Source organism: Nyctereutes procyonoides, unplaced genomic scaffold, assembly GCF_905146905.1.
Source record: "Nyctereutes procyonoides isolate TBG_1078 unplaced genomic scaffold, NYPRO_anot_genome, whole genome shotgun sequence".
Lineage (NCBI taxonomy): Eukaryota > Metazoa > Chordata > Mammalia > Carnivora > Canidae > Nyctereutes > Nyctereutes procyonoides.
The window spans coordinates 2,171,215-2,194,331 of NW_026575040.1; the positions used below are offsets into that span (position 1 = coordinate 2,171,215).

Consider the following 23,117-nt stretch of genomic DNA (forward strand, 5'->3'; position numbering starts at 1 on the left):
TTATTTATTTATGATAGGCACACAGTGAGAGAGAGAGAGAGGCAGAGACACAGGCAGAGGGAGAAGCAGGCTCCGTGCACCGGGAGCCTGACGTGGGATTCGATCCGGGGTCTCCAGGATCGCGCCCTGGGCCAAAGGCAGGTGCTAAACCGCTGCGCCACCCAGGGATCCCTCTTTTAAAGGATTTTATATATGTGAGTGTGTTTGTATGTAATCTCTATATCAAAAATAGGTCTGGAACTCAACCTTGAGATCAAGAGTCACGTGCTCCACTGAGCCGAGTCAGCCAGGTGCCCCTTAAAGATTTTATTTTTAAGTAATCTCCATACCTACCTTGGGGCTCAAATTTACAATCCTGAGATCAAGAGTCATATGCTCTACCCATTGAGCCAGCCAGCCAGCCACCCCTGTGTTTTTTTCTTTAACTCACTTTTTTTCACTCATTGCAGTTCCCAAGACTTACCCATATTCTTGTGTATAAATAATTGAGTCACTTCCACTCTTTTATGAATTATATGAGTATATCCTGTTTACTTATCCATTTTTCTGTTGCTGCACGTTCAGGCTGTTACCACATTTTTCACTGTTGTAAAGGTGCTGTGTGACTATTTTTAGGTATTTCTCCTATTGCAGTGGTACAGTGGCAGTCTGTGACAAGATAAGCTTGCACCAGAATTTAAATCAATGTGCTACTTTTTTTTAATCAAAAAAGTCTTGCCATGGGGAAACAGAGGCAGCTGAATTAAACAGTGTGCTTATTAGTGAAACAGAGTTGGTTTACAATCTGGTGCAAACTCCTTATCTTCTTATAGGCCACTCAGCAGGTTTGGGCACATGAGAAAGAGTTTTTTGGATATCTAGGAGAGGGTTGCTGGGTCATAGGGTGTGTGTGTGACATCATTGCCTTTAGTAGGTAATGTCAGATTGTTTTTCAGAGTTGTACCAGTTTACATTTCCACCAGCATTGTGTATTCCTGTTGTTCCAGTGCTGATCTTTCATCTTTTCCGTTTACTCTGTTTTGTAGAAATGGAAGAAATGTGTTTTTTGCCCTTTTTATTTATGAAAGTAAATATCACCATGTTTTTTGGCTTTGTTTTGTTTTATTTTTTTATTTTTATTTTTTTAAAGATTTTATTTATTTATTCATGAGAGATGCAGTGAGAGAGAAAGAGGCAGAGACACAGTCAGCGGGAGAAGCAGGCCCCATGCAGGGAGCCTGATGTGGGATCAGGCCCTGGGCTAAAGGCAGCACTAAACCACTGAGCCACCAGGGCTGCCCTTTGTTTTGTCTTAAATGATATAAGATGACTTCTTTCTCTGACCCTTCAGACTTTAACCCACTTGTGCATTTCTTGGGTATCTGTATTTACCTGCCTACCTATCTAGGTACACTTCTCTTTTTATGTAATTTGAATGATACAGTGTATACTGTTCTCCTATTGGTTCTTTTCACCTAATACATAGTGGGCCACTTTTCACCTGAATACTACATAAGTGTAGGTCTACATAATCTTTAAAACATCACTGCATTTATAATATTCCATTCTAGGTCAGTTTGAACCATGATTTATGTAAGTGGTCTGGAGAGGCCTTCTTCAACCTAACTTGTTAAGTGACTTTTTTTTTTTTTTAAGATTTTATTTATTCATAGAGACACACAGAGAGAGGGAGAGAGAGAGAGGCAGAGACACAGGCAGAAGGAGAAGCAGGCTCCATGCAGGGAGCCTGATGTGGGACTCGATCTCGGGTCTCCGGGATCATGCCCTGGACTGAAGGCGGCGCTAAACCGCTGAGCCACGTGGGCTGCCCTGTTAGTGACACTTAAAAGGTAGGGCTTGTACCAGGAACATACATTGGTGTAATCTTTCTTGAGAACAATTTGACAGTTTGCGGCAGATTTATTTTATTTTATTTTTTTAAGATTTAATTTATTCATGAGACACACACAGAGAGAGGCAGACACAGGCAGAGGCAGGCTCCCACTGAGCCACCCAGGTGCCCCTGTGGCAGATTTATGAATTACTTTTTGACTTAGCAATTCCATAAATCCATAAATTTCTCAAAATTTATTAGAAGAAAACAAAGAAGAGGGAAATCCAGGGGAAGTAGGAGATGGTGATTCCTTAGGTGTCATTCTTAGGAGTCCCTTTAGAAGCAGTACCATGCCCTCCTATGGGGCTGAGGGCCACAGTCAGAGGACTGCTACAAATTGAATCTTTAAATTAGATCTTGGAAAAAAGTAAGGCTCCTTGTTTTCCTTGGGTGATTACTTTTATTTGAACAGATTGATGACTTTCCTATACCTGGGATAGTTGCATCTATATTAGAAGCTGTAATACAAAATATAAAAGCTCATATAAAACCTGTCATCTCAAGTGTTTATAAGTTCCAGTTAAGCCTTTTAAAAAACTTCAAAACATGCATGTTGGAATATAGAAGCTCAGAATAATAATAACCCTTCTTGCTAGAGGTATATTAGAGCTTTTAGAACTGTCTAAATAGTTTCTTTTTACTCCTAATATGTAACTATTGTTTGGGTAGGTTTGTAAGTAATTGTCTATTTCCCACCCTCCCCTATAAATTTGTGGAGACTTGGAAAAAAAAAAAACTTACCCTCTCTTATGTTGTAGTATACAACTTCCATTATTTAGATAAAGTCTCATGTTATTTAGTCTTTTTATTTTGACTTGGCAAATCAAGTATATTGTCCTTAGTTGTTTTCTGTGGTGATTAATAGTTCTGAAATAGGAAAATTTAAAAAAAGCTTTGGAAATTTCATGTAGCATTTTTTTTTTTTTGTAATAGAAATGGAAGGAAAGGATCTTGTGCTTTATTTCACTCTAAGTTTATAAGAGGATGAGAAAAAGCATAGAAGATAATTATGTTTGAGGCCAAACCACTAACAATTTGGAAGAAAGTTTTGTTTAGCAAATAAAGATAAGCAAAATAAACAAATAGGGATAGAAGTAGAAAATAAGGGTCATAAGCAAAATAAAAATCTTCTCTAATCCCACCACAAGCTAAATTGCTAACATTTTGCTGTATATTTGTTACCTAAGGTTTAAAAGATTATTTTGATTTTTAGATACTGCTTTGTAATGTGCTTTCTAAAAAAATTTAGAAGTTTAAATCTGTATGTAACACATGAATGCATTCAGCTTACAGATTGTGAATGTGTTATTTTTTTATTTTATATTTTTAAAGATTTTATTTATTTATTCATGAGAGACACAGAGAGAGAGAGAGGCAGAGACACAGGCAGAGGGAGAAGCAGGCTCCCTGCAGGGAGCCCGACTGGGGACTCAATCCCAGGACCCCGAGGTCATGCCCTGGACTGAAGGCGGCGCTAAACCGCTGAGCCACCCTGACTGCCCAATTGTGAACATATTATAATGTTAAAATACATGCATCTATATCAGTGCTATTCCAGGTGTGGTCCACAGATGGCTGATGTGTATACTTTCTTATTAATCTATAATGACCTTGAGTATAGAAAATAGAGTATTTAGAAACTTATAGTGATTTGGACATGGACATAGTAATTTTGTCATATATCTCTAAAATGTGAGAATGGAAATTATGGGCTTACGTATTTTTCATTTCACTTCTCTAGTAATTCATTTTTATCATATCTTATAAAAGTAGTGGCCCATGATGGATTGGAATTTAAGAAAAAAGAAAAACGTGTCCTTTGCTGTAGATAGTTTGAGAAGTGTTGAGCCATATAGTTTTCAGTAGTGGCAGAGAATTCTGTTGTAATATGGGTGAGTTATAATTTATTTCACCAGTTCCCTTTGTGGGAGATTTGGGTTTCTGAATACAGATGGTCCCGTACTTAGGATAGTTTGACTTCCAATTTTTCAACTTTATGATAACACAAAAGTGATGTACACTAAAAACCATACTTGGAATTTTGAATCTGGATCTTTTCTCAGGCTAGCAGTATGAAGTACTGTACTCTCCTCTGATGCTGGGCGGTAGCAGCCGCAGCTCCTGGTCAGCCACAGGATTACGAGGGTAAACAACTGATAGATACCCTTATGCCATTCCATTCTGTTTTTCTTTTTGTATAGTATTTAGCATATTACATGAGATATTTAACACTTTCTTGTAAAATAGGCTTTGTGTGAGATGATTTTGCCCAACTGTGGCTACGCTAAGTGTTCTGAGCACATTTAGGGTAGGCTAGGCTGAGCTATGATGTTTGTGAGGGTAGCTGTATTAAATGTATTTTCAACTTAGGGTATTTTCAGCCTAAAATGGATTTATCAGGATGTAACCCCATTGTAAGTCAAGGAAGATTCGTAATTCTCTGTGTGTGTGCAAAGATACGCATGCATGTCTTTTAGATGCATCTGGGGAAGAATGCAGAAGCCTTGAAGTTTCTTGTCTGCATTTTGTCCACCCCAGGTTTCAGCAGTGCCACAGAGCTCTGGCAGTCACGGGCCCACCATCGCAGCGGTTCATAGCAGTCATCATCACCCAGCAGCTGTGCAGCCCCACGGAGGCCAGGTGGTCCAGAGTCATGCTCATCCTGCCCCACCAGTTGCACCAGTGCAGGGACAGCAGCAATTTCAGAGGCTTAAGGTGATATTCAGCTCCTCTTCTTTCATTGAGAAGTTTTCTCTCTCAGCAGGAAGCATTGGCTTCAGCCTATTCATAGTGGCATTATAACTTTTAACATACTAGACTAGGGATTGAATCATAAGAAATTTTACTTTGTTTTTGTTTTGAAACCTACTTATATTTCCCCTCTTACCGTCCGTGCCTGATCCAGAGAATACATACAGGAAATGTTTTTGGAATGCTTGAATGCATGGTACTCAGACGTGTCAGGATAGCAGGATATGTTTCGTATGTTTCCATACGAAATAAAGTCCTTTTTTTTTTTTTTTTTTTTTTGATGCCTCCTATTGAACTCTTAGTTCTTAGCATGGTATAAGGTTTTGTTGATTGTACACATAGTTGGCTACAGTCCTGTACAGTCACTGGGTCCAGTATTACCTTACGATTTACTCTTTATCCCTGTTTATAAATAGCTGAATGGGCTGCCATCTTCACGTCCATCCTTAGTAAAACACATGCTCCTTTTTTGGGAACCTTAATAAAGATTGGGGAAGACTATAATTGTGAATGAAGTGTCAGTGTTTTCATCTGTTCTGCTGAGTATGTGCTGTAGGTTTTTAGTCCTTTTGAAATTCATGAGGCATCTGTGGAGAAGTGGAACTTGTGTTCCCAGCTAACCCCCTCTCTCTCTGCTTACTTGAGTGTGACTTCAAAATAAGTGATTGTTGCAGTAAGTGTTTCAGATTTGTTTTTCTTATTTTACATTTATATAAAATTTAAAATCAAGTGCAAGAAATACAAATTAAGGAACTATAAGGAGATAAGATGTTGCGTCTTCATTTGGTCCTATCAGCCTAATTAAATAGCTTCCAGGTAGGAATGAACAGTGTACCCCTGAAGGATACATCCATGTGTAGCAAACATTTTGGCCTTCTGTTTTTCTTGATACTTAATGTAGTTCTTCTTGATCCCTGCCCTCATTACTTTGGGTACTCGGGAACTTGTTTAATATTGGCCTAAGAAAATTGAATGCTATATAGAGGGATTTTGTGAAATTTATTTTGTCTATGTTAAGTAACTAAAAATTGACTATACTAAAAAATAAAAAAAAAAGAGTTGACTATACTTAAGCATAGTTTTTAAAGAGAGTCAAATTATTTGGGCCTGAAATTTTCACTCTGGGCTCTGTCTTTGGGAAAATTTGTATAAGCTATATTGATGTTTTTCTTAAAACATTTTGGTTGTCTGCTTGTAGAGTGATGGCTGTATACCAAACTGTATTATTGCCATGAACTTAGTACCTCACAAAGTCCTGATGAAAATATTTTTTTAGAGTTGGTTTGGTATGATTTAATTCTATATTGATACTGTATTCATCAGTTAATACCTTAATCTTGCAAAAGGGCTTCTAAACTTGCTATTAAACTAACAAAAATATACATTTTTATAAGCTTTTTCTGCCAGTCCTGTCAAAACACAGCAGTTATTTTACTCATCTCCCTCACTTGAGTATAACTATACAGATGTGCTTTGTCTGTTTTACAGAAACCATCAAGAAAGTAAGAAAGGGTTCTAGAGTTGGGGTTATAGAGTGAGTTATGGACAGAGTTAGGACTTCTTGCTCTTGAGTATGATTCCTGGATGCAAGAACTTGTTGAATTTCTGTTCTGATGAGGAGGGGTAAAATGCTTTCTCGTGCCTCCATTGTAGCTTCATTCAGTATTCCCACATTGCCAGCCATTTTTGGATCAGTCTTAAAATGCTTTACAAGCATTTGAATCAACTTCAATAAGCCATTTATATTCTATAATGAGGAAGTATTCAGTGAAAATCCTTAGGTTATTTCAAGCAGCATCATTGTCTATACTTTCTTTTTTGTCTCTGGCAGATTGATGACAAGAAAGATTTGAATAATTTCAGGCATGTTTAGTGTGATTTAGCTACTTGTTGAATGCTAGCAGCATCGATATTTAGCACATCTTTAGCAGGTTCTCTTTACAGTTGTTCATGTTTGTCTCCCCAACAAGATTGTGTACTTCAAGAGGTTAAGGACCTCGGTAATAAATGCCTGTTGAAGTGAACCAAGAAAACACATCGGCAGATTCAGGGCTTCCCCGAGTTCTTCCCTGAATCCACAGTTTCTGAAGGACCAGCTCCAAGTTATTTTCTGAGTTGTGGTTTCTAGAGCTGCATATACGTTTTTATAAAGAATTGAACTCTACCTTAGGTAATGAGAAAATTTCCTCACTATGCTTACATGCAGGTAGTTTATTTACTTATTTATTTATTGGGGTGGAGGGGCAGAGGGAGAGAGAGAATCTTAAGGAGACTCTATGCCCAGCGCGGAGTCTGACATGGGGCTGGATCTCACCATTCTGAGATCATGACCTGAGCCGAAATTGAGAGTGGAACTGAGCCACCCAGCCGCTCCTCCCTCTCCCCCCTCATAGTTCATTTATAATGTTGTTGTTACACTGGGCATTTTAAAGCATAGTGTTATTTTGTAACTAATTTAAAGAGCAGTTTACTGTGACCAGTACCTTTTTTTTCCCCAGACATAGACACATCACATTTCTTTCAGTCAGACATCTGCACTTTTTCTTTCTCTGTAGTAATTATTATACTATAGCATGTTTTCTTTTTATTCAAAATTTCATGTTTATTTTTGATAATTCTTCTTTGTCATGTGATTGTGAATGCTATTCTTAAATATCTCCCAAAGTCTTTATTTCTTCTGCAAACTTAGTTTTATATTCTATCACCTTCGTCATTATTAATGAAACATTTCAATATAGAAAGTTCTGAATATGAATTATAAATAGTCCATTGAATTTTAACAGATTGTTGTGTTATTTCTAAAAGTACAGAAAAACCAACTGTGAAATGAATAGGTATTGACAAAGTATACAAACTACTCCTGCAACCATGAAATACTCTGATTAACTGTGGGATAATGGTTCCCATAATGGAGCTTCCCATAAGGGAAGTTTGGGCAATTCTAGAAATATCATTTAATGGTTTATTTGAATATAAATGTTCTACTTCACAGTATATCACAAGAGTAGGGCTTATTAAATCATATGTTTATTTCTGAAACTTCCCTAAGCTTATATTTTGTATAATTTATTTAATTATTTAAAAGATTAATTAATTAATTAATTCATTCATTCATTCATTCATTCATTCATTCATTTATGAGAGACACAGAGAGAGGCAGAGACCTAGGCAGAGGGAGAAGCAGGCTCCATGCGGGGAGCCCAATGAGGGACTTGATCCCAGGACCTGGGGACCATGACCTGAGCAAAAGGCAGATACCCAACCACTTAGCCACCCAGGTGCCCCTATTTTGTATAATTTAAAATATTCCCACAATATAGAGGAAACATCTAGTAGGTAATCCCCTTGGATATCTCCTAAGTACAAATTAAGTTGTCCCAAATCAGACTCATAACTTTCTAGACCTTCAGTCTTGTTCCTCGTTGTGAATGGCCAAGTAATTTATAATTTAGTGAATGTTCCCTCTCCCTTATCCCATATCCAGTCAGTCCTGAATCTCTGTCACTTCTACCTCCTAAAAAGCTTTTGTGTGTATCCCATTCTCTTTATTCCTTTGGCCAGTACTACAATTCAAGCCACTATGGATTGCATGCTGAATTTAGTCTTACAGCATAATTGGTTTCCTGCATGCTTGCTTGCTTGCTTGCTTTTTAAGATTTTATTTGTTTCTATGAGTGAGAGAGCACGAGTAGGAGGAGCAACAGGCAGATGGAGAGGGAGAAGCTGACTCTCCTCTGAGCAGGGAGCCTAACACAGGGCTTGATCCAGGGACCATGACCTGAGCCAAAGGCAGATGCTTAGCTGACTGAGCCACATAGGCACCCCTCCTCCTGCCTCCTTTTAATCTATCTTCCTTTGCATCAATTTGTTCTCAACACTGTAGCCAAATTGAGTACACTAAAATGCAGATACTAAAAATCTAAACTGCCTTTTTTTTCTTTTAAAGAAAAGAGAAAGAGCGCATGTGTGAGGAGGGAAAGGAGCAGAGGAGGGAGAGAATCTTAAGCAGGCTCCTCTTCCAGCCAGGGCCTGATGTGGGACTCAGTACCCTGAGATCATGACTTGAGCCAAGATCAAGAGTCAGACACTTAACCTACTGAGCCACCCAGGCACCCATAAACTGCTTTTTTGTTTGTTTCTGTTTTGTTTTTAAAGATTTTATTTATTTGAGAGAGACAGCATGTGCAAGAGTATGAGCAAGGGGAGGGGCAGAGGGACAAGTCGACTTCCCACTGAGTTTGGAGCCAGACTAGAGGCTTATCCCAGAAACCTGAGATCATGACCTGAGCTGGAGTCAGACGCTTAACTTACTGAGCCACCCATGTGCCTCTCCCCTAAACAGTTTTTTAACAAGATTTACAGTACATTTTGGGATCTAGGCCCTGCTTCCTCTCCTGTCTCCTCTCTTGTCACTCTTCCTGCCACCGTTCTTCCCCTTCACCACAGATCCTTTAGCCAAACTAAACTGTTTTCAGTTTTCCCAGTGTACCAGATGGTGTCCTGTCTGGGATTATGCTCATGCTGCTTCCTATGACTTTGTAGGTCTGTCTTCACTTTGGCTAACTTGTACTCATCCTTAGGACTCAGTTTAGACATCACTTCTTGGGGAAGCCCTCCTCCTCCCTTATGTGCCCATAGGTTTTTCTTAGTGCAGAAGTGCCCTTCCTATGTGCTCTCTGGGTATTTTGTGATCACCCACGTACCCTACTGTATCAGGATTTCCAGCTAGATGTGAATGAACTTCTGTAGAGCAGGGACTGTGCCTTGTCATTGACTCCTTAGTAACTCGTGTTGGGCCTGGCACGGTATATTGTAGCCTAGTAGATACTTGTGAAATGAATAAGTGAATGATATTAATGTGATGATTTTTCACTAATCATTCTCCCCAAAATTATCTAAAGCAAGGCTATAAATTTTATGAATTGATTTTTATTTTAAGCTTGAGTTTTATGGGCATCCATACTAATGTTTAATACTTTCCTGTATATTTATTATATATTTTTATTTCATTTTATTTTCATGTTAATTTTGTTTAGGCATAAATCATTTGTTTTTAAAAATTCATGGCTTATTTTCTTTTTATAACCTTGAGATTTATCCCTGCCTCAGGTGGAGGATGCGCTGTCCTATCTTGACCAGGTGAAGCTGCAGTTTGGTAGTCAGCCTCAGGTCTACAATGATTTCCTTGACATCATGAAGGAATTTAAATCTCAGAGGTAAAAGATCTATGTGGTTGTATTCAAGCTTTGTGCTTGAAATGTTGCTTTTGGAGGGAGGATATGGCTTATTTTTGTACGCTGAAAGATAAAGGATGCCTCCTTTTGGGGAGTTTAATTTTTAGGATCATGTCTTTATTTCATGTATTGCTTTCTTGATGACGATTATGGGTCCTGGACTTTGTATTCACCCTGTTGGTTAATTTTCCTTAGCACTTCATCTCAATCAGGGAAGTAGAAGGATAGTGATGAGCCACCTGGTCTCGGAGTTGACGTAGGGTACACTAATATTCTGGCGTGGTTCACTTGCTAGAGTAACTCGTGAAAACTGTGAACACACAATGATTTATCCTCATGTGGTAGAGAGTGGGTCCTGCGTGGGAGTTGCTGCTTTAGATATGCTGTTGAGGATCTGCTTGTTAGGACTGTTATCGTGAATATATGTTGTGTTCAAAATTGTGACCAAACCTCTTTGAATATGAGGCTAAAATTGCTTTGGAATTTCAGAGTTCTTTGTATTTTGTTGATTTGGTGACATGCAGGTTGATTTTACCTGTTTTCCTATTCAGAGAACCTAGTGGAATGTGCATTTTTTTCTTACTAGGGTATTGGTAAAGCTTGCCACTTTAACTTTTTGTGGTGTGTGTGTGTTTGTATGTACGTGTTTTGTTTTTTGTTTTAATCAGCATTGACACTCCAGGAGTGATTAGTCGTGTGTCCCAGTTGTTCAAAGGACATCCTGACCTGATTATGGGCTTCAATACCTTCTTGCCCCCTGGCTACAAGATTGAGGTGCAAACCAATGACATGGTGAATGTGACAACTCCTGGCCAGGTTCATCAGATCCCCACCCATGGCATCCAGCCCCAGCCTCAGCCACCACCCCAGCATCCTTCTCAGCCTTCAGCCCAGTCAGCCCCAGCTCCTGCCCAACCAGCTCCTCAGCCCCCACCTGCCAAAGTCAGCAAGGTGAGCACTTGGAATACGTTGCATCAGGTAAAATGCATACCTAGAAAGCACCCTCCTTTGATATTTCCCCTTTATATAGAATTTAGAGACATCAGTTGTGGTGATTTCATCAGAGAATATGAAGTAGTCACATTGGTATAAGATGGTTCACATTTACCTTCCACATACTTAGGTATCTGTTTAGATCAACACATCCATAACTTATAAAGAACTTGTTTTTTCCCCACCTCCTGCCTTGTGAACCCATGAGCATCCCAACAGATGGCAACTTTATTGTGTAGTAGTACTTTGATGGCACAGGCAGAAATGATCATCTGATAATCAGATTATGTTACTGCCCACGGGGTCATCATTTTATAAAAGTCACTCCATATACCAGATTAGGTCATGGCAAGCCAAGCAGAAGATCCCGTTGCTGGTGGTGATGATGGTGGTGGTGTGTACTTGCTCTAGAACTGCACTGTCTGATACAGTAGCCTCTAGCCACATATGGCTGTGTTTAAATTTAAACTAATTAAAATAAATTCAGTTTCTCAGTTGTACTGGCTACATTTCAAGTACTCAGTAGCCCTGGGTAGCTTAGTGGCTGTATTCTATAGGACAGTTCCATATGAAAGGACATTGCCATCACTGGAGTTCTATTGGACAGAGGTGGTTTAGGAGATTTTTATGTGGAATTCTGCAACAAGTGTCTTTTGACATTAAAGATCTATGGAGAGTAAGGGTTGATTTTTTTTTTTTCTTATTCTGTTTGCACCTGTTGAGTGAGCTTAAAAATTGCATTAGAAAAATTCTTCCCTGTAATTGGAGATGTAGCCACTTCTCAGGTTGTATTTCGAAAATTTGAGACAAAAATATCTGTATTAGAGAGTGTGAGCCCTTTGTACTCCCCATGCCTGCCCAGTGTGATTTGAGTTGGGCTAACTGGCCTGGTCAGAGTAAATAAAGTACATTTGTTGATCAGACACCTTGTTTCTCTTTAGTTTGACCTTTCTTTCCTATGTCAGACCATCTGTATTTCTGAGGAGAATGACTTTTTTTCTTTTTAGCCTTCCCAACTACAAGCACATACTCCAGCCAGTCAGCAAACACCCCCTCTCCCACCATATGCATCCCCACGCTCTCCACCTGTCCAGCCTCATACACCAGTGACAATCTCGTTGGGAACGGCCCCATCCTTGCAGAACAATCAGCCTGTGGAGTTTAATCATGCCATCAACTATGTTAATAAAATCAAGAACAGGTTCCAGGGCCAACCAGACATCTACAAAGCATTTTTGGAGATTTTGCACACATACCAGGTAAGAGAGTTGCCCTTTCAGCGTGTGTTAATTAATCAGGTCACATGCTGAGGGCATCTGGTCTGAGAACTTGAATAACCATTATTATGTTCCCTAAGTTATACTGGAAATCAACAGGTTAAAAACTGTGTGTTTATTAAACTAGTTTGATTTGCCTGACTCTAATTGCTTTGTAACAGCTAGGCAGGATTTTTAAGTTACTGCCCTGTGAAGCAGATGCTTATTATCTGGGCAGTTTAGAGGATGGTTTTTGTAGTGTAGTTCATCTACAGGAGAAGGAGGAGACATTTCTCTAATGTTTTGTGTGTTATTGGTTGGTACTTGTCCCCTGAACCTTCACATATACTGTCCTACTTTTATTTATTATTTTTTAAAAATTTTATTTATTTATTTAAGATTTTATTTATTCATGTGAGAGAGAGAGAGGCAGAGACATAGGCAGAGAAGCAGGCTCCATGCAGGGAGCCCGATGTGGGACTCGATCCCGGGACTCCAGCATCACGCCCTGGGCCAAAGGCAGGTGCTAAATCGCTGAGCCACCCAGGAATCCCCTATTTTTTTTTTTTTTTAGGTTATTTATTTGTTTAGTCTCTATACCCAGTGTGGGGCTGGAGCTCATGACCCCAAGATTAAGAGTCACAAGCTCTTCTAACTGAGTCAGCCAGGTGCCCCTCTTCGTAATTTTGAAAAAATTATCAGCCACCATTTTTAAATCATTTTTCAACTTAAAAGCTTGCAGTTAAAACGGTGCTAAGAACATAGACCTTTCTTAGGCACAGCCCTAGTAGATATCTAATGTCCCAAAAAGTGTGCCGAAGGAAGTTCTTCAAAACAGTGACCCGCTAATTTGCTACCTTCCCATTTGCAATTTCCTGTCAGAAAGAGCAACGAAATGCCAAGGAAGCTGGAGGAAACTACACTCCGGCATTGACTGAACAGGAGGTTTATGCCCAGGTGGCTCGTCTTTTTAAAAATCAGGAAGATCTGTTGTCAGAGTTTGGACAGTTCCTACCAGATGCCAACAGCTCGGTGGTAAGTTTTATCTAGAAAGAACTACACTATTTAGAATTATTATCTTCAATCAGTTAGGAAGCTGGAAACAGAAGGGGACTGTTTCTAAATGATAGTGCTGCTTTGGGTAAGAGAATTAATGTCTTGGATGTGTCTTACTTAGCTTTTAAGCAAAACAACAGCTGAAAAGGTTGATTCTGTGAGAAATGACCATGGAGGCACTGTGAAGAAGCCCCAGCTGAACAACAAGCCTCAGAGGCCCAATCAGAACGGCTGCCAGATCCGTAGGCACTCTGGAACGGGGACCACCCCCCCGGTAAAGGTGAGCATAGGTGACAGCGGCGCACTTGGGACTCTAACGAGCCCTGCCCATGGACCAGCTCTCTAGGGCTGTTCGTGTGTTCTGATCCTAAGCATGTTGCCAGTTGGGTCTTTGATAGTCAGTGAGTTGGTGTATGTCACAGAAACTTGATGCGGAGCTGCTTATCTGGCTTTGCAAAAGAAGGGTAGAGTATCACTGATTACACAAATTACCGAACTTTCTGAGTTTTTATTGTTTTCTCTGTATTTTCTCTCTTCTTTGCTACTAGTCATTATGTCTTTTTATTTGCTGCCCACGGTTTCTGAGACATACTGATTTTTCCCTTCGTCTGATGCCTTCAACCTGCCCTACGATAATAAGAGGGAAGGTTATTAAGCTTGATAATTATTTCAGAAATAAGTCCGTGGTCTCTAAGGTCCTCCTGTGAGTAAAGTATATAAACTTTGTGAGTTCTTTGGTCTAGAGGCCTTTGTGGGGTTGTCGGATCTTAATCTGTATCCCCGTAATCTCCAGGGCAGGACCCGACCTTCAGGCTGTAGCAGAGGGGCATCTTAAATTTGTTAGTGACCTATCACAGGATGCTTCTTGTTCTAGTAAACACTGACGTCCTGCCTGCAAAAGCTAAGCCTGTTCTCTTCCTCTTTGATGTAACGCAGCTGTGCTAGGGAGAGGGCTAGATGCATGTACTGAATGTTGCTTTAATGAATTCTAAAGCAACATGTAATGTGGAAGAGGTGGACGTGTCTGCAGAATCTAATTAATGAATAATAAAAGTGGAATTTCTAACAGTAGGAGTTGAACAAGCAGACAACTGCAAAGACTGACATGTTAGGTATTGCTCACACTTTTGAAAGACTATTGTTTAGTGTTGGTAATGGCTTTTCCTTTTGAAAAGCAAGTTGAACATAGTAATAGTTTATATTTCTTTACTTCAGGGAAGAGTGTTACATGGATAGCAAGAATCAGGTTGGCAGTTAAGCTCCACTCACTTCAGTCCCCTCCCACACTGATCACCCTCAGGTGGAAACACTAGAAAAGGGGATGAGAATTCCCTACCTGCTTTTCTCCTTAGGCAGCATAAGCAGTAGAGGCTTTGGTTCTTAGAGAGTGTACTCTGAGGTGGTCAAGGTAAATGTGCTGCTTTTCTCAGAGTTTGTACATGTCTTCACAGGTAGGTGAGAGATGGCTTTTTAAAACTGAAATTTTGCCTGACAGCTATGTCACAGCTTATTCATTCCCTTTGAGAAAGGAAGCTTAAATTGGTCCGAGTGGATATTGCTGACAAGAGAGAGTCATTCCTTCTCTTAGGAAAATAAACTGCTTCACTTTTTCATGAATTTTTAAAATTGAATTATAATTAAAGGTTGAGGATTGATTTCTATCCACTTGTGGCAGTGTGCTCCAACTCTGCCTCCACTCTAGGATGAGGTAGCAGCGCTAGGTTCTAAAATACAGTTACTTTTGGCTAATGAAAAAAGTAAGGACAGTCTGTTATCACAGTAATGCTGTGACCATTGGTAGAGAGAATATTTGGGAAATAGAATGATCTTAAGCCTGGGGCGGGTGGGGGGAACCCAACAGGCAAACTGTGAGGTGGAGAAGGTGGGTGGAAATCCTTTAGGGTGTAAAGTGAGAGAGTGATTTGAATTCTCTCATTTGTTTCAAATTACTAATCAGTGGTCAGTGATGGATCCACTGAACACAGATGAAAATTAAACCCCAGGAACGTCACTCTTTGGATCTTACATGTTGGTGTTTTTCCTTTTTTGCAGAAGAAACCTAAACTACTCAGCCTAAAGGATTCCTCCATGGCAGATGCCAGCAAGCACGGTGTAGGAACTGAATCCTTATTTTTTGATAAGGTAATGATTGAATTAGATTTGATATAGGCTACTAATGGCAAAAGAAAATCACCCTGTCCCCAAGAAGACTTTGTTTTAGAAGCTTCAAGCTGATTAGGACTTTCTCCTTGTTATGGTTTCTAAGTTGTAGGGTCCTTTCAGGCCACTGGAACCGTAGCATTGTCTGTTTGGGTTTTGTGAAGCAGTTTACGGCATTTCCTATAGTGGAAGACTGCTTTTAAAAATGCATGATGTTACTCTTGAAAGATGTTTGGGGCTCCCAGTTGTTGATAATCCAAGTCTGTCCAGTTGTTGAGGACTTCAGATGACTTGTAATCTTCTAATTGCTTGTGGCATTTATTTGTGGTATCATATATAGGGTTTGTGTGAGCTTTGATTTACTTGTATGTTTTCAAAGTTCCCTAGGTGATCCTGAGACGTAGCCAGTGGTGCAATGACTGGTGTAAACAGTGTGTGTGGTAGATTGGTTTAACTCTCCTCCTGTGTCTGACTTCCTCCTTGGAGTCAACTTGATTAGCAGGCTGCTTTTATCGGGGTAATTGATAACTGTCAGACTTCTCACTGGAAGGAACCAGCCTGGATTGATCTGGTGCAGATTTACTCTATCTTGCACCTTTCTGTTTTTGCAAAGGGCAGGTGTTTTTAGCATCTCTGTGATTGGCTTCTCCTGGGCTCTCTCCAGCCTGCTGTGCCTGAGTGAGCTGTCCTGCCTAACAGTTGAATCCCTGGCTCTTGAACGGTTTCTGGGGGCTGCCTGGGCACTTGAAGGGAAATGCCGACAAGTGACCATGAAAGACTGGAGGGGTGCGGCGTAAATAAGTTAAATTTTTAAAGAGTGATGATATTTGTTTGTTCTTGGAGTACTTCTTTCTCAGAGGTAGATGCTGATATGTAGTTGACCCTTGAATAATGTGGGTTGAAAACTTGAGTGTAACTTGTGGCTTCCCCAAAACTCACTGTTAACCAGAAGCTTTACTAATGATATTTAACACTCGAGTGACACTTACTCGGAATGCTCTATGTATGATATACTGTATAATAATCTAGAGAAAAGAAAATTACTAAAATCGGAAAGGAAATACATTACAGTGCTGTATGTCAGAATTCAGGTGTAGGCGGACACAGTTCAAACCCATGTTGTTCAGAGGTCAGCTGTATATAGATGAAATGTCTGAAATTTGCTTTAAAATTCAGTTGGTGGAGGAAATGGTTATAGATGAAGTAGAATTTACTATGTGTTGATCATTGAGCCTGGGCCAGGTACATGGGGTTCACTACACTGTTTGGTCTACTTCTGTGTGTGTTTAAAGGCTAATAAAAATTTAAAAGTGAGTATGGTGTATAGTACCAAAAGTACAGTTTTCTTTCATCTTTAGTTTTGAAAACTAATATTCCATATAGTGTCTACTGACAGTTGTAAAAGTATACAGGAGCCTGGATAAAGGGTTATTGCTAAACTACTTGGTTTGGTGAGGATCTGTCTACAGTCCTCATTAAAGGACCACAATATTAAATATTTACTCATTTACTTGGCTGGATTGCTCATCTAGCCAGGCTAGTTTTACCTTGTGTATGCTATTGAACATTTTTAGGTTTTTGGACATTAAAATGTTCAGGATTATAAGTGGAGGAAGGAAAAGGATCAGGTCAGAGGGCAGAAGTGTCCTACTTAAGAAATTATTCAGGGCATCTGGGTGGGTCAGTGGTTGAGCATCTTTGGCTCAGGTCATGATTCCAGGGTCCTGGGATCAAGTCCCGCATCCGGCTCCCCATGGGGAGCCTGCTTCTCCCTCTGCCTCTCTAGACTCTGTCTCTCTTGAATAAATAAATAAAATCTTTTAAAAAGAAAGAAAAATTCAAGGTTACCAGAGTTTGAAGACAGTGTTGACAAAGTCTTGCTGTAAGCATCTGTTAGAAGCAACAAAAACTAGGTTAACTAGTTTTTGGTAGGGTAACTAGGTATCATCAAATAACTGTTTAAATTTCCCCAATCTTGTGGGACTCTTGGGTGGCTCAGTGGTTGAACATCTGCCTTTGGCTCAGGGTGTGATCTCCAGGTCCTGGGATCAAGTCCCACATCAGGCTACTCTCCTGGAACCTGCTTCTCCCTCTGCCTGTGTCTCTGCCTCTCTCCCTGTCTCTCATGAATGAATAAATAAATAATAAAATCTAATAAATAAATAAAATTTCCCAATCCTTTATTTTTATTTTTTAAGATTTTATTTATTCATGAGAGACACGGAGAGAGGCAGAGACACAGGCAGAGGGAGAAGCAGGCTTCACACAGGGAGCCCCATGTGGGACTCGATCGTGGGACTCCAGGGTCATGCCCTGAGCCAAAGGCACATGCTCAACTGCTGAGCCACCCAGGCATCCCAATTTGCCCAGTCTTTTTTTTTTTAATTTTTTTTTTTTTATTTATTTATGATAGTCACACAGAGAGAGAGAGGCAGAGACATAGGCAGAGGGAGAAGCAGGCTCCATGCACCGGGAGCCCGACGTGGGACTCGATCCCGGGTCTCCAGGATTGCGCCCTGTTGCCCAATCTTTTAAAAGGAGTCCAGGATCTTTTGATGCCCCATCTAACTGTTTCTCTTCTGATTGTCTCTGTAAGGTCCGAAAGGCTCTGAGGAGCGCAGAGGCCTATGAGAATTTCCTGCGTTGTCTTGTTATCTTTAACCAGGAGGTGATCTCTCGGGCTGAGCTTGTGCAGCTAGTCTCTCCTTTCCTGGGGTAAGTGGAGTGAGGGGCTAAGTCCTGGTGTGCAGTATAGAGGTGGGGGTATGTGATAAGCAAAAATAACTTCGATCATCGTAAGTCAGTTAGTTGACTCATAAAATGTCAGTGTCATAGGAGTCCTCTGGGAATTCTTCTAGTTTATCTCTACAGATGGAAAATAGGCAGAGGGCATCAGCCAAGACCAGTGGTTTCCCAAGGCGCTCACCAGTGTTGGATGTTTATAGAGACCAGTCTCTTCTAGGGTTCTAGAATTTTGACTGTATTTGATAACCTAAGAATGATCTGAGCATTAAAGTGGTCTTCTCGATTAGAAGAACAGCTGATTATTGCTTAGTTTCAGTGTAGCTCTTCCATCAGCACCCTAACTGGTCTTGGAGTGCTCTATAAGAAGAAGGGAAGCCAGATACTCAGAAGCAGGACTTCTTAGGAAATAATAATTGTCATTGGAATTAGTCCCTGGTAGCAGAGGGGACCAAATTTGTCCCTGGTAGCAGACCCAACACCAAATAGTAGCAGCCATACCTCAGGATAACTGCACCATGCTTCTAATTGCTCACCAGTTTTTGGTTTGATTCTTCAGGAAATTCCCTGAATTGTTTAATTGGTTTAAAAACTTTCTGGGCTATAAGGAGTCTGTACATCTGGAAACCTTTCCAAAGGAACGAGCCACAGAGGGCATTGCCATGGAGATAGATTATGCTTCTTGTAAACGGTTGGGCTCCAGCTATCGAGCCCTACCAAAGAGTTACCAGCAGCCCAAGTGTACAGGACGGACTCCTCTCTGTAAAGAGGTAAGGCCTTCCCTAGAAAGGACCAGCCCTGAATTTTCTGCTTCCTCCGGAAGGGAGTGACACCAGGGTTCGAGAATTTATGTGAATGAGGAAATCAAGACCCTTCTCTGTCTTTTCTCAGAAGAAAATATTGTGTGCTTCTATCCAGAATCTTTTCATCTTTTGCAAACTTGCTAAAGGTGAAAGCTGTAATGTTAGTAGTTTTTCCCATCCCCTAGGGTTGTGTCTTGTCTTTTTACTGAGAATGCTTAATCATCGGAAAGCTTTGTTACACTTTGGCTTCAGTTTCTCTTCTTTTACCCAAAGGTTTTAAATGATACTTGGGTTTCCTTCCCTTCCTGGTCTGAGGACTCCACCTTTGTTAGTTCCAAGAAAACCCAGTATGAAGAACACATCTATCGTTGTGAAGATGAGCGCTTTGAGGTAGGTACAAGCTCCTTTATCATTTGAAGATTGTGGAAATGAGAGGCACTAAATGCTAAAATATCTTAAATATAACTATCTGTGAGGCTTGGCTTTTTAAGACTGAAGAGCCAAAAGCTCATGTTCTTCAGTAGTAAATGCTTTATGAGTTCATCAATATATTAGTAATATCTTAGGGCAAATGTGACCTATCTAGGCCACTTTAACCCTTTTAAAGTTATCCATTGATGGCTGAATAATAATTCCTTGAATTTTTAATGGTGTTTTAAAGGTTATTGTGTTTTACAGGGTATATGAAACAGTATCTTAAGGCTGACTGGACTTTCTTAAAGAGGTTTAATTATTTAAAGTGTGTATTATTCTTAGCGGGTATCTTGACATGGTTAGCAAACCAGCTCTCCTGTGAGAACTGGAATTCTCTCTGTATCTGCTGTGGATTTGGCTCCTTGTGAAAGAAAGCGAAATTAGCGCTTTATTTCAAAGTAGTTGGGAGGGTAAGAGGCTGGAGTAAGTGAGGTGATAGTCTGTGTACCAGGAGTAGGAGTACTAAGAGTGGGCTTAGAATCCCTGGTGTGTTAAAACGTCTAGCTCACTGATCTCATCAACAAAAAATGTGTTTGAAGAGGTAAAATGATGTGTATCCTATTTAATGTATTTATTATATAAAAGTGGCCTCACACATATAAATGAGAGAGAGATCTTGCTCTTTTTTTAATCCATGCTGATTTAGCTCTGCCAGCCATCCCCCTTCACACTTTACTCAGCTGTTTCTGGCATGTCTTGAATGAAAGGCCACATGTTGCTTGGCTACTGGCAGGTGACTAGCCCCAGTGTTCATGAGGAGTTTCAGCCATTTGCACAAAATAAAATCATGACATGCTAACTTCCATGGAAAGTTTTATCAGGCTAAAGAAAGCATTTCCTTGTTACCTATGTTTTAGTAAGGTTAGATAAGGAGGTAGAAGGCAGAGATTGGCATCTTTCTTCTGACAGGATGTTCCTATTCTCAGCTGGTGTGCCTGTGAAAGGCAACCGCTGCGTTTCCCATTTGTGATTACAGGAATGATGATGAAGGTGTGCGTGCATGTGTTTAGGATAGGCTAGTTTGAAGGAGCATTCCGTTATACATCAGGATAAGTTACTGATCCTGCAGTGTGGACAACCCCCAGATTTCAGTGGGCTTGAAAAAACATGCCTTTCTTGATCATGCTACATCTGCTTTGATATTTGGTAGGAGATCCTGCTCATCAAAATTACTTTAGGGACCTAGACAGACCAAGTATCATCGTCTTGAATATTGCGAGTCACTGAAGGGGAAAGAGCTCAGAAGTCTTACCCTCTTAGATGCTCTAGCTTAGAAGTCACAAACATTACTTCAACTCACCTGTCCACAAACTCATTGCTAGAACTAGGTAGATGACTCTCTTCTACCACAAGGGAGCCGGGAAGTTCAGTTCATCACTTGTCCATAATCAGGTGAAAGGGACCAGAAATACTGGACAAAATGAGTACCACAGTCCCCAAGCTAGAATTTTTTTTTTTTAAGATTTTATTTATTTATTCATGAGAGAGAGGCAGAGACACAGGCAGAGAGAGAAGCAGGCTTCCTGCAAGGAGTCCCATGTGGGACTCAGTCCCGATACTGGATCCCAGGATCACGCCCTGAGCCGAAGGCAGACGCTTAACCACTGAGCCACTCAGGCGTCCCCCAAGTTAGAAAATTTAAGGAACTCTCTTCTTCCTTCTTCCTTCTTCTCCCTTCCTCCTTCCTCCTTCTTCCTTCTTCTTCTACCTCAGAGAGTGCACACACCTGAGAGGGGGAGGGGCAGAGAGAAAAAATCTCAAGCAGATTCCATGCTGATCCCTACCTCGGGCTCAATCTCACGACCTAGAGATTCTGACCTGAGCCAAAATCAAGAGTTGGACACTCAACTGACTGTACTACCCAGGCGCCCCTAGGGAACAATTCTGTAGACAGTTGGTTTATAGGGCCTCGAGACTTGCCGTTTACTTCGTTTTCTGTTTCTCATTTAGAAAATCTTGTGTGAAGCCTAGGAAAAGAGTTATTAGAGGTTGCCATTCATATCCTTAACCAGATATGGCTAGGCCCTTGCCAGAAAGTAAGTGCAAGGAGTTCTTTTTTTTTTTTTTTTTTTTTTAATTTTTTTTTTTTTTTAACTTTTATTTATTTATGATAGTCACAGAGAGAGAGAGAGAGAGAGGCAGAGACACAGGCAGAGGGAGAAGCAGGCTCCATGCACCGGGAGCCCGACGTGGGATTCGATCCCGGGTTTCCAGGATCGTGCCCTGGGCCAAAGGCAGGCGCCAAACCGCTGCGCCACCCAGGGATCCCAGTGCAAGGAGTTCTGTTAAAATTTAAATGATTACCCACAAATACAACGTTGAAGTCCTTAAGGAATGATAGTCACTGCTCTTATTACTGGATATAGAACAAGGCTATTAAATATTTAAATATTTTAAGTTACCCTGAGAAACCTTACACATAATACTGATTTATCTTGGGCAGCCCTATTGGCTCAGCGGTTTAGTGCCGCCTTCGGCCCAGGTCGTGATCCTAGAGACCCGGGATCGAGTCCCACATCAGGCTCCCTGCGTGGAGCCTGCTTCTCCCTCTGCCTGTGTCTCTGCCTCTCTCTCTCTGTGTCTCTCATGAATAAATAAATAAAATCTTGGGGATCCCTGGGTGGCGCAGCAGTTTGGCGCCTGCCTTTGGCCCAGGGCGCGATCCTGGAGACCCGGGATCGAATCCCACGTCGGGCTCCCGGTGCATGGAGCCTGCTTCTCCCTCTGCCTGTGTCTCTGCCTCTCTCTCTCTCTCTCTGTGACTATCATAAATAAATAAAAAAAATTTTAAAAAATAAATAAATAAATAAATAAAATCTTAAAAAAAAAAAGACTGATTTATCTTGAATGGTCTTCTGAGGATTGTTGTGTGTTTTGTTTCATTTTATTTTATCATTTGTAACAGGTCTTAGCAATCCAGAAAAGTTCAGGGGAAAGTGTCAGTAAGGTTGCCTCCTGTGAGGTCCCTCTGATTTGGGGTCAGTAGTCCTAAACAAAGCACATTGGTGGTGTTAGAAGTAACGACTACCACTTTTCTATCATTTATTGGATATTATGTGCCAGGCCTTGCACTAAACCCTTTATTTGGGTTATATCATTTCATCTAGAAAATAGCCTCTGAGAATAGGTGGTGTTATCCCTACTTTATTGATAAGCAAATACAATTTTGTGTGGCTGCTATGGCGGAGCTAGGATTCAAGTCCAAGGGATTTGACTCCATACTTCATACTCCAGACCACTATTCTATTCTAAATCCTGAGCACACTTTTTCTTTTGCTTTAGCTTGATGTAGTTTTAGAGACCAATCTGGCAACGATTCGGGTTCTGGAAGCAATACAGAAGAAGCTTTCTCGCTTGTCTGCTGAGGAACAAGCCAAATTTCGCTTGGACAACACCCTTGGGGGCACGTCGGAAGTTATTCATCGAAAAGCACTCCAGAGGATATATGCTGATAAAGCAGCTGACATCATCGATGGTCTGAGGAAGAACCCCTCCATTGCCGTCCCAATTGTCCTTAAAAGGTAACTGAATATGTTCTTCGTGCTTTAGTGTGCTTCGTGACAGATTCGGTGTCCCCTTAAATATGGCCTTCATTTTCAACCTGGTAATTCCATGAGGCCTCTATTTCACCTCAATGCTGGTGGTTGGAAATTGGGTGCAGCATGGGATAGTGGAGCTTCTTGAAGGGTTTCTGTGTAACCAGCAGTAGAGAACAAACCTTGAAAGTCCACAGTGGAATGCTCTGTGTGTTTAAGGGAGTATTTTAAAATACAGA

General features: G+C 40.6%; 1 protein-coding gene across 6 annotated transcripts in view; it reads left to right on the forward strand.

Annotated features, from left to right (window-relative positions):
- Positions 1-23,117, forward strand: part of SIN3A (SIN3 transcription regulator family member A) — a 73,592-nt gene that overhangs the window by 21,174 nt on the left and 29,301 nt on the right. For all 6 annotated transcript variants that reach the window (XM_055319904.1, XM_055319905.1, XM_055319906.1 and 3 more), the window contains 11 exons: positions 4,412-4,588; positions 9,734-9,840; positions 10,527-10,809; positions 11,859-12,110; positions 12,990-13,142; positions 13,285-13,443; positions 15,216-15,305; positions 17,920-18,038; positions 18,625-18,835; positions 19,142-19,258; positions 22,625-22,863. In XM_055319904.1, the coding sequence (XP_055175879.1) occupies positions 4,412-4,588; positions 9,734-9,840; positions 10,527-10,809; positions 11,859-12,110; positions 12,990-13,142; positions 13,285-13,443; positions 15,216-15,305; positions 17,920-18,038; positions 18,625-18,835; positions 19,142-19,258; positions 22,625-22,863 (1,907 nt within the window). The remainder of the gene's footprint in view (positions 1-4,411; positions 4,589-9,733; positions 9,841-10,526; positions 10,810-11,858; positions 12,111-12,989; positions 13,143-13,284; positions 13,444-15,215; positions 15,306-17,919; positions 18,039-18,624; positions 18,836-19,141; positions 19,259-22,624; positions 22,864-23,117) is intronic.